Source organism: Physeter macrocephalus, chromosome 6 (genome assembly GCF_002837175.3).
Source record: "Physeter macrocephalus isolate SW-GA chromosome 6, ASM283717v5, whole genome shotgun sequence".
Lineage (NCBI taxonomy): Eukaryota > Metazoa > Chordata > Mammalia > Artiodactyla > Physeteridae > Physeter > Physeter macrocephalus.
In genome coordinates, this window is record NC_041219.1 from 38658468 (window position 1) to 38670680 (window position 12213).

The 12213-nt window shown below is 39.7% G+C and overlaps 1 protein-coding gene across 9 annotated transcripts in view; it reads left to right on the plus strand.

Moving 5' to 3' along the window:
* TCP11L2 (t-complex 11 like 2) overlaps positions 1-12213 on the plus strand; it is a 40594-nt gene that overhangs the window by 21678 nt on the left and 6703 nt on the right. For all 9 annotated transcript variants that reach the window (XM_028490538.2, XM_028490534.2, XM_007100961.4 and 6 more), the window contains 3 exons: positions 8971-9158; positions 9373-9554; positions 11836-12008. In XM_028490538.2, coding sequence (XP_028346339.1) covers positions 8971-9158; positions 9373-9554; positions 11836-12008 — 543 coding nt within the window. The remainder of the gene's footprint in view (positions 1-8970; positions 9159-9372; positions 9555-11835; positions 12009-12213) is intronic.

Here is a 12213-nt window from a genome sequence, read left to right on the forward strand (position 1 = left end):
TCTAAGGCTGGGTTAGGTGATGCACCCACCCCACCCTACCCCTCGTGGACTGAGCTCTTCTGTCAAGATAGTCAATATGATAGCCTCACGTAAACAAAGCCAAACAGATGCCACTTTAAAAGGGGCTCCAGCAGGCTGGAGCCTGTCCAAGGAAGAGGGCATGGGCCATGGAGGGGACAGAAGGAACAATCAGTGAAGCTGGGCCCATTCTGCTTGATAACAGGGAGACTCAGGTGGGCCATGAGCACTGCCTTCCCTGTTGATAGTGATTCAGGGCTTTGGTTAAGCTCTGTAGGGCAGACTAGGACCCATGGGAAGGAAGCAGCAGACAGCCAATTTTGGCCTTCCTAGCAGCTGGAGCTGCTGTTTTAACTTTGGAATGGGCCTCTCTATTACTGATAGTAGCCCATGCTAGCTAACATTTTGTTTGAGCACTTATTGTGTGCCAAGTCCTTACTGTGTGCCAAACACCATACATTTATTAGCTCATTCAAGCTTCACAAGTCACCCTATGAGGCTGGTACTGTTGTCACCTACTGTTTATAAAAGAAGAAACTGAGGTTAAGGTATTTACCCTAGATGACTGCTAGTAAGTGGTAAAGCCTGGATAACCCAGTATGTCTCTGCCCCAAAGTGTGTGCATTCAACCACTATGCAAAACTGACTCTCTCCAGACAATGTACCGACTATCTTGGGGGGATTTGCAGAGGGACCTCTAGCATCAAGTGACAGATATGACTAGATGACTTCTAAGGATCCTTCTACAACAAAAATTCTATGACTTCAGAGCTATATTGTTTTGGCTTCAAAGGCAGAGAGGTATTATGGGACATACAACCCTACATAGAACCTGGATCTGAAACCTGAACTATGATAACCACATTCTTAGCAGCATTTTCCTGAGATTCATTGGTTGGTTTCATTTGTGTCCCTGTATATGTGTATATACACATGTGTGCAAATGTCTCCATGTCTTGAGTCAAGATAGCCTGTAATCTTGAACAAATTCCTTACTGTAGGGTTGAACTACAGTTTCGTTCATCTGAAATGATTTGTTTCTCTCCTTAAAACCCAGGCTTAGTGACTTATATTTCATTTGCACCTTTCACATTGACTTGGATATTTCCAGAGATTTAAGAATAGAATAAATCCAGCTGTGCAAGTAGGTCATTGTTGCCCAGATCTAAATATGTTCCCAGAGAAATCAAGAGTCCAGGAAGCAGAGTGTATGTCAACTATTAATTATATCCTCAAGTCACTCTGCCAAAAGTCGGCCACTGTGCCCTGGTATCAAAATAAGAGTCTTACAGTATTGCACAGAAGGACAAAAGTGTTGGATTTTTGTGTGTACATGATTTTTATAAAATAATTATTCAGGAAATTAATACAGAGAAGTACTCTGGGTTTCTTAATTGACTCCCCCCAAAATTGTATTTTGCCGACAGAGAGATTTTATATAATTGCCCTATTAAAATATACCGAAGAAAGCCTTAGGCAGTGATTGGGTGAATGTATTAAATGTCAACAAAGTAACCACATTAGATCCAACAACTAAATTACCTGTAGAAAGAATGGCACATTACCCCTGGGGGGCCAGGCCACAAGTAATTTTTCAGATACTCAGAAAGAAAAGGTTTTATTTATTTAGATAATCTCATATCTGATAAAACGTTCTCAGGAACTTCATTTCATGTGATTCAGAAATCCTTATGGAACATAAATGTTTTTCAGAAATATATAAAACTGCATTATGATTGTCTTTGCCTGGCACCCAAGGCATTCAGGAAATATTTATGAAACATTTTAGAGATGAGCAAGCTGATGCTCGGCAACGACCTGCCCAAAGACAGAGCCGCACGGCTGAGATGTAGCAGAGCTGGGACTGGAAGCCAGGTCTCTCACGGCCAAGTCAGGAGTAAACCAAGCTGCTGCTTTGGCTCCTTTCTTTGGATTTTTCTATTTTGTGTTATATCAGCTGGGGTATATCGCAGGCAACAGAAACTAACTGGAGGATTTAGCAGAAAAGGAAGTGAATGGAAGGAGTGGGGCAGTTTACAGAAAAGCGAGAATACCTGAGTCTGCGCAAGGCCAGAAACTGGGAGGGCATCAGGAATCTGGGGAGGAAAAAACAAGGGAAAGTTCCAAGCTCCATCCTCAGATGGTTAATGTGCACTTCAACATAGGCCATCCTTGAATGCTGTGGTCATCATTCAGAGTCCTAGGAAGGAGTCTGATGGACATATGACTCAGCAAGGCCAACCCCTGGTCAGGGAGGTTGCCTGGTCATGGGACCTCTAATTGATGTTCACAAAAAGAAAGCATGGAGTGAGGGGAAATGATTTCTCAAAATCAGTACCAAAAAAAAGGGAAGGTGAGGTGTTGCTAGGCATAAAAGAGTGGATGTCATGGATAAGAGAACTACGTTCTTCTAACTGAAAATTGGGGTATTTGTTCTGAATATTTTCCAGAATATTGAAAATAGAGGCCATCTAAAGCTTTGGACAACATCAGGGACTCCCATCCATGTATTCTGCACCATTCTCCTAGTTTATTGAATGGTGCCTGTTCAGAATTGTACAGACCAAGAGCTAGCCTGGCCATCCCCCAAGTCCAGGATGTAGAGTCATTGCCTTTTTAAGGGTCACTCAGATTTCACGCTCAGGTACCATATTAGAAGTCGGTAGAGATGGGAATTGTATTCCTTGATGAATCCATACAGGGATACCCTTGATGCATTCATCTCAGAAAGCTCAAATACTAAACTCATTCATACCCAACTGGCAGAGTTCACAGGGCATTCACTGGACTGAATTCTCTGAAGCACTAAATAGCACAATCAATGGCTTTTACATAACGTAAATATTTACATGTGTGTTTTGTGTTGATAAAGCTTTATGTGACTTTATCACATAGATTGTTTGCTAGGTTTTTGCCTTAGACTCAGTGACTTAGTTGGCCAACCCGTAACCCATATCTTTTTAAAAAAAACTTCATTGAAGCATTCAATACATACAATAAAAACACGCCAACTCTAAGTGTATAGTTCTGTGAGTTTTGACTAAAGAATATGCCCATGTAACCACCACTAGAAACAAGAAATAAAGCATTTCTGTCACTCCAAAAAGAATCCTCAGGCCCCTTACAACCAACCTCCCCCCATCGAGGTAAAACTGATATAATTTTTATCAATGTAGATTAGTTTTGCTTCTTTTTGAACGTCATATTAAATGGAATCATACTGTATGTTCACTTTTCTGTCTAGCTTCTTTTACTCAACATAAGGTTTTTGCTATTCATCCATGTTGTTGTGAGTATCCATAGTTTATATTATTGAAAGTTATCCTATTATATTGTAATCCTATATGATTATATACCTCATTTATCCATTTAGCTGTTGATGGACATCTGTGTTGTTTCTGGTTTTAGGCTACTATGAATAAAGCTTCTGTGAACATTTGTGTACCAGTCTTTGTGTGGGCATGTGTTTTCATTTTCTTGGATAAACACCTAGGAGTGGAATGGCTGAGTCATGTGGTAAATATATGGTTAATTTTAGAAAAAACGGCCAATTATTTTCCAATGTAGTTGTGCCATTTTATACTCACCATCAGTGTTTGAGAGTTCCAACTGCTTTACATTTTCACCAACACTAGGTATTATCAGTCTTTTAAATTTTACCCTATATATATTTATAGAGAATGTGAAAGTATCTCATGTGGTTTTAATATAATTTCCCTGATGACTAATGATGTTTAGCATCTTTTTATATGCTAAATGGCCATTTATTTACCTTCTTAAGTGAAGTGTCTGTTCAAATCTTTCACCTATTTTTAAATTGGGTTGTCTTATTATTGATTTGAAGAGATCTTTATATATTGTGGAAGCAAGTCCCGTGTCAGATTTTTGTGTCGTGAAACTTTCTTCCCATCTGTGGCTTGCATTTTTCATTCTCTTAACTCTATCCTTTGAAAAGAAGAAGTTTTTTATTTTGATGAAGTGCAAATAATCAAAATTTTCTTCTATGGTTTGTGCATTCAGTGAATTGTTTACAAAATCTATGTATATCCTAAGGTCATGAAGATTTTTTTTTGTATGTTTCTTCTAGAAGTTTTAGACTTTTAGGCTTATGAATCATTTCAAGGCAATATATTTCAAGGTTCAAAATTTTCCATTCATATATCCAATTCTAGAACTATTTGTTGAAAAAGACTATCTTTTCTCCTTTGAATTGCTTTGGCATTTTTGTTGAAAATCAATTGACCATACATTTGTGATTCTATTTCTGAACTCTTTATTCCTTTTTTAAATTGAGATATAATTTACATACCATAAAATTAAATTTTAAAAGTGTATAACTCAGTGTGTTTTAATATTTTCACAAGGTTCTGCAACCATCACCAGTATTTAATTCCATAAGATTTTCATGCTTCCAGAATAAACCCCAGACTCATTCCTCCCTTCCCTTAGCCCTTGACAACCACAGTTCTACTTTCTGTCTCTATGGATTTGACAGTTCAGGACATTTCATATAAATGGAATCATATAATACATAGCTTTTTGTGTCTGGTTTCTTCCACTTAGTATTGTGTTTTAAAGATTTACCCATGTTGTAGCACATATCAATACTTCATTCCTTTTTATTAGACTCTCTAGTCTTTTCCATTGATCTGTATTTCTACTCTTAGCTGATACCACACTATCCTGGTTACTGAGGCTAAGTCTTGAAGTCAGATAGTGTTAGTCTTCCAACTTCATTCTTTTTCAAAATTGTTTTGCCTATTTTAGGTCCTTTGAATTTCCATATGCATTTTTTAATTAGTTTATCTCGTTCTGCAAAAAAGCCAGCTGGGATGGTGATTGGAATTATGTTGAATTGACATCTTAATAATGTTGAGTCTACCGATCTGTGAACTCAATATCTCTGCTTAAATCTTTAATTTATTTCAGCAATATTTTAGTTTTGGTGTACTGGTCTTGTAATTTTGTTTTTTAATTTATTTTATTTATTTATTTTTGGCTGCATTGGGTCTTCATTGCTGCGTGCAGGGTTTCTCTAGCTGCAGTGAGCGGGGGCTGCTCTTCATTGTGGTGTGCAGGCTTCTCATTGCAGTGGCTTCTCTTGTTGCATGCAGAGCATGGGCTCTAGGTGCACGGACTTCAGTAGTTGCGGCACGCAGGCTCAGTAGTTGTGGCTTGCGGGCTTAGTTGCTCCACGGCCTGTGGGATCTTCCCAGACTGGGGATCAAACCTGTGTCCCCTGCATTGGCAGGCAGATTCTTAACCTCTGCGTCACCAGGGAAGCTCCTATTTTGTTAAATTTAATCTCATATTATGTTCTTCTGGTGTTATAAATGCTATTTTATAAAACTTTTTGTTTTCTAGCATAGAGAAATATAATTGATTTTTGAGGATCAACTTTGCATCCTGAGACCTTGCTAAATTAACTTATTAATTCTAATAGCTTTTTGGAGTATTCCTTAGGTTTTTCTATAGTATATACAATCATGTTGCCTTTTATTTCTTTGGATTATCTTATTGCACTGACTGGGACCTCCAATCAAATGTTGAATAGAAGTCATGAGAAAGGGCATCCTTGCTTTTCTAGCAGAAGAATGTTTATTGTTTGACCATTAAGTATGATGTTAGCCGCAGCTTCTCATAGATGTCATTTTTTGGGGTTAAGGAAGTGTTCTTCTATTTCTAGTTTGTTGAGAATTTTTATCGAAATAGGTCACATATTAAATTTGTTCACATGCTTTTTCTGCATTTACTCAATTGGTCATATTTTTCTTCTCCTTGATTGTGTTAATGTGGCGAATTAGAGTGACTGATTTTTTTTCTAGTGTTAAACCAAGCTTGCAATCCTGAGATGTTTATCCACTCACTTGGCCCTGGTATATTATCTTTATCTTATTGCCTTTCTAATGCTTCCCTAAGGATTTTTACATCTGTATTTATGAAAGATGTCCCCCTGTAATTTTCTTTTCTTGTAATGCCATTGCTTGGTTTTGGTGTCAGAGCAAAGCTGCCCTCATAAGATAAATTAGGAAGTGTTCCCTCCTCTGCTTTCTGAAAGAGTTAAAACACCCTGTGTCTTCTAGTTTGATTTGCATGCACAGTGTATATTAGTAAACATTTTACTGCATGACAGTTGAAGGGAAAGATATCTTCAGGCATATAGGACCAAATCAATCTGAGTCAGTACTTAAGCCCATGCTTACCTCCAGAGATGGTGAATTAAATAGGAAACCTACTGGGTCTCTCATGCCAGGTATAGAGAGCAGAGGCTTTTTGAGAACCTACTAAGTGACAAGTACCACTGGAAAAATGTTTGATTAGTTTCCAATGCAACGGGGTCTGCCAAGACAAGGCCAGATATCTCACACACCTATCAGGTTGTGCTATGAGCTAAGTCAAGGCAAAGCTATATAAAAAATAAACGTCATAGGCTTGGACGCTCAAGGAGTCTCATTTTCATATCACTAGTAATATTAAAGGCGCATGAACTATTTAATAACTTTTTGTGTGTGTGTGTGTGTGGTACGCGGGCCTCTCACTGTTGTGGCCTCTCCCGTTGCGGAGCACAGGCTCCGGATGCGCAGGCTCAGCGGCCATGGCTCACGGGCCCAGCCGCTCCGCGGCATATGGGATCTTCCCAGACCGGGGCACGAACCCGTGTCCCCTGCATCGGCAGGCAAACTCTCAACCACTGCGCCACCAGGGAAGCCCTAATAACTAATAATAATAATAAATAGAGAAGCTGTTTTTCAGGTCAGCTATTTAAGAGAAATGACAGCCAGATCAAAAATTCAAAGGCAGACGTGCCTCAAGAAGGCAGTGATAGGGCTTCCCTGGTGGCACAGTGGTTAAGAATCCGCCTGCCAGTGCAGGGGACATGGGTTCAAGCCCTGGTCCAGGATGATCCCACATGCCGCGGAGCACCTAAGCCTGTGCGCCACAACTACTGAAGCCCGTGCACCTGGAGCCCGTGCTCCGCAACAAGAGAGGCCACTGCAATGAGAAGCCCATGCACCGCAACGAAGAGTAGCCCCCGCTCGCCCCAACTAGAGAAAGCCCGCGCAGCAACGAAGACCCAATGCAGCCACAAATAATAAATAAATAAAATAAATAAATAAATAAATACATTTATATTAAAAAAAAGAAGGCAGTGATAAGGATGGGTCCATACAATCAAGAAAGGCTTCCCACAGGAAGAGGCTGGACCACTAAGGACTGGCAGGATATGGATTGAGAGAACCAGAGATAGTTTCAGGGGGGTTAGGCCAAGCCTTCCTGGCAGGAAACAGGAACATATATTGGTGGGGAAGTGCTCTTGGGCCTCCACTGCCCCTGAGAAATTCTTAGGTAAATGCCCCTGTAAAACCATTGCCTATTGTTCTGTTTCTCTCTCCTGGTAGATAAGGAGGTTTTTGAGTATAGGGACTGTGTTTACTCATCTGTGAATTCTCTGCACTTGGTATAGTATCTGGTGTATAGTAGGTGCTCAGTTGTCATTGAAGAAATGAATGGAGAGGCTCTTTTCCATATGAAAAACCGAGGGTACCAGTGCCTCATAGGGTTGACCTCGATTTTGGAGCCACATAGAACAGTAAGTGTACTAGCCTGTGGGAGTGAAATCTCAACGGATCCCTTAGAGAAAAGCCCATGTTTCCCCCTAAACTCATGCTCTTTCTGCTTTACTAGTTGTACTCAATTTTGGCTACATATTAGGATCACCTAGGGCGTTTCAACACAGTTGCCTGAGCCCCATCTCAGACTGATTAAATCAAAATCTCCAGGAGCCAGTGCCCAAGATCACATTTCTTTCTTTTTAAAGTTCCCCAGGTGATTCTACAATCAGCCAGGATTGAGAACCTCTATGCTACCCTGTTGCTTTTGTTTGAGATAAAGAAATGGGCTTTTAAATCTGTCAGCTGTAAATGATTAAACTTGCAGCATAAATGCTTATTACCGCCATATTGTAATTATATCCATGATGGTTTCCACTGTTTCTGTCTGTGGGGTACCTTTTAAATAAAAGACTGCAAGTCTTTTATATCTTTATAAACAGAACTGGGAAAACCAAGAACAACATTTGCCAACTGAGGAGAAACAAAGTTGTGAAATTCTGGGGGTGGTGTTGCTTAAGTGTGGCAAATGGAGCTGCTCATAAATTACCCCTGTTTTCAGGGTGACTAGTCTTTATTTTGTTCTCTGGGTCTTTTTAAAAAATCTGCACCTGTGTTCAGTCTGCATTTTTAAGCAGTTGCCACCTTATGAATTCCACCAAATACAAAATTTTATAAGAAATGTGGTATAAAAAGCAATTTATTTCTAGGGGGAAACCTTAGAACTGGGTCTGAAGTAAAATAAAGTGTGCACACCAGCATGCTGGGAAAGGCATAGCTCTCGCTATTCAGACCCTCCGAGGGGTCTGGAACCCAAAAATGTTTAATCATCAATGCCTTTAATCTAAATACCTTCTCTGCACAAGACTCAGGTCATGTGTGAGCTGGCCTGTCTATCCATCTGATGCCATCCGCTGCCACTCTTCTCCTGCCTAGTTCTTTATAGACCAGCAGTACAGATTTGCTTGTAGCATCCAAATTACCATATTTTCTCACTATTCCGGGTCTTTGTGTGGGCTCTTCTCCTAGCCTGGAGTGACAGCTCTTTTCTCTGTTTGCCTTGTATCCTGAAGTGTCACTTACGGAATTCTTCCTCTTACAGTCTGTCCTGGACAGCCTCTCCTCCCTCCACTCCTGCTGTGTCTTCTAGTATTCACTGTATTCTGCTGTAATTGTGAGCTTACAGGTCTGTCTGCCCATCTGGACTCTAAGCTCAGCTCCCTGAGGGCCATGGCTGTCTTGTCATTCATGCCCAGCACCTAACCTGACATCTGTCATGTAGAATGCACAAATGAAGGAATCCATCAGCTGTAGGACAAATATGTGGCCTTTGCACTTGCAGGTGCTCTTGATCAAACTACAGAATGGATAAAAGAATCTGTACATGAAGAATTACTTTCTCTTTCTGAGACTGCTTTAACTCCCGGGGCCAAAAACTGCTCCAGGCCAAGACTGAGCCCTACATTGGTGCTAAATAATAGTTATTTGAAATTGTTACAGTGGGATTATCAGAAAAAAGAATTACCAGAGGTGAGTGATTTTTTTTTTCCTTCACTCAAGTTTTCCAGTATTCTAATTCTTAAGTTCAAACTGTGAATCAGCTGGTCTGTCTGTGTTGTATGTGATTTAATGACTTTACTGAAATCAGATAAAAATGGGGGGTTTGGATGTAACATTGCTTATTTTACAAGTTCATGGTATTGAGCTTCCCTTACTATTTTTACATTTTAAATAAACATGCTAGACACTCATGACAGATGGAGCACGTCTTCAGGAACTGACAGAAAAGCTGAATCAACTGAAAATGATTGCCTGCCTGTCCCTAATCACCAACAACATGGTGGGTGCTATTACAGAAGGCCTACCTGAGCTTGCAATCAGGCTAAAAAAGATTTCAGCTGTTCTACTTGAAGGCATGAACAAAGAGTAAGTTCCAAGCATTTTTATCTGCTCTGCCTTGTATTCAGGGTCTGCATGTGTTTCAGAGAATGTGAATAACTTTGACATCTGGATGTGATATTCAGGACTGTGCTTTAGAGAAGCTTAGCTCACACCTTCTTCTTTTAGAATTTCTCTTAATATCACTGAAGGCTTAGATGTCCCATCATAGGAAAGGAAAGGTCTTTTCCATAACAAGTGCCAGGGTGAGTATAGTGTTTCCACTTAGGATGGGTGTGTGCAAAAGCTCTTCTTTGACAGTGTTGTGGAAAAAACCAACAAAATGCAGAAATCCACCGTGCTCAGTGTTTAGAACACCCTATCAAAGAGGCTTTCCGATTCAATTGTTCCAACTCCATAGGTTTTCTGCCATGAAATGTTTACCAGCTTCGCTGATCCAGCCTCTGTGAAATCTTCAGAGTGGTGACATCTCTGTCCTTCAGAGATGCTCTGCAAGTCCAGTGAAAGTTTTGTTTTTGCCAAATTCATTTCCCAGTATCAAACCTTCATTGAATACTAGAATCCCATTTCAATTTTGCATGTTGATCATCCTATGGGGAATCCTGTCCAAGTTAGAAAATTCCTAGTCTTAGCCAATGGCCAGATGTTTCCATGAGTCTCATAGGGGTCAGCTCCTCTTGCTGGTTCCCCTTTCAGGTGTTTTCAGGGACTTTATTCCTCTCTTTGAAGGGAGATACACCCAACCTCCCATCCTCTTGCCCATTACTTAGAGAGCACATAAATGACTTGATAAAATCCTAGAGTATTAAAAGCCAAAAGAAGCCCAAGTGGTTATAGCATCCAAAGTTCTCATGTTGACCTGAAGCTCAGAGAGAGAATAGGATTTGCCTTGGGCTGCACACCAAGAAAAGGACAAGCCAAGGCCTGAACCCTGGCCTGTGTCAAGGCCCTGCCCTTTCTACTGATCCTGGTGCTAACTTGCTCTTTTATTTCACATTCCAGGACCCAAGACCTATAATAAAAAGACAGCTGCCCTGGCTCTGGTTTTGCAATAAATCTTATCTTAGCATTTTCCCACACTGCGTAACCATTATTTTCCAGGAATTCTAATTTATTAAGCCTTTAGTGAACCCCCAGTACTGCTTAAGTATTACTATAAAGCACATAGCAAAATGGTTACTTAGAGGACAGGCTTTGGGGTCAGACATACCAGGGTTTAAATCCTAGCTATGCTACTGACTTGTTATGTACCATTGAATAAGATCCTGAATCACTCTGAGTCTCACCTCCTCATTTGTAAGAAGGGAATAATTGTACCTACCTTAGAGTTAATGGAAACTTAAGATAACTTGTGTGAAGCACTTAGGGCTGGTGTCTGGCACATGGTAAGTGCTTGATAAACGTTAGCTTTTAATAACTACTTAGTTGTTAAGTCATCTTCTTTATAGTTGTTCTGCCTATCTGATTATATTATTGTTTTGTCTAATTCCCCCCACCCCATCCCCCCATCTCTTATCCTTTAATTCCCATTTTGCACAAAGTTGTCTTAAAGACCCTTTCTGACTAGTGAGCAGCAATTTTCCATCATCATTCCCCAATAGTGCGGATCCAACAAACGCTGTTTCTAATTACACCTCTTTCCTTACCTGTTAAATAACCCACCACTAACTACTTTTTACAATTTTCTGGACTGTATATATTTGGGATTACTGATCAGTTACTTGAAAGTAACAATGAGAAGGAGTTTCTTACCTTTCATCATGATAGGTCAAGAGTTTTAGGTAACCTGTCTTTATGGTATTGGCTTCTGAATATCTTCATTTCTTGTTTTTGATTGGTGTTAGAGATTTACTGCTCAGGCATGGATAAAGGAATTGATCGTACCTCATTTTCCAAGCACATTCAAAAAAAAAATCTATGAATGAATCCACTCAGACCAGAGGGTTTATTTTAAGAAGGAAATAGGTTACTTTTTAAAGAACTTACTCTTTCCCTTTCTGATAGCCCTGCTTGAAGATGGGGTTGCAGACTTATTTTCAGGGACCACATTTTTCTGTCTGTGCTTTCCTATTTAAACATTACCCACAGAATTGAGTGGTTTTAAGCATTTACAAATCTGCTACATATAAAGGATGGTTGGGAGGAGTTACTATTTTCTAAGCTCATTCTAATAGAAGTAATTATTGTCTGTATAGGGGAAAATTGGTAGACATTTGAAATAAATAAGTTGGTATATTTTTAAAACAACAACAAAAATCCTGCTAAATAAAAACTATCCCTGATGGGATTTTTGTTTCATGTTTTGTAGGACCTTTAACTTGAAGGAAGTCCTAAATTCTATTGGTGTTCAGACTTGTGTTGAGGTAAACAAGACCCTGATGGAGAGAGGTTTACCTTATCTAAATGCTGAGGTTCAAGCTAATCTTTTAGGTCAGTTCTCAAGCATCGAAGAGGAGGACAATCCTATCTGGTCCTTGATTGGTGAGTCTTCATGTTTTTACTGGTTTCTGCTTCAATTCCAATTTGCTTTACCATGCTGGTTTGGGCTAATGTTAAGTGTCAGTCAAATTTTAGTCTTAAACAGATTACCTGCTTCTTTTGGTGAGTGAATAAATATTGAAAATATGAAGAAAGCATTAATATTTTCAAAGGTTTGGGACTCATTGCTGCTTCTGTGTATATATGT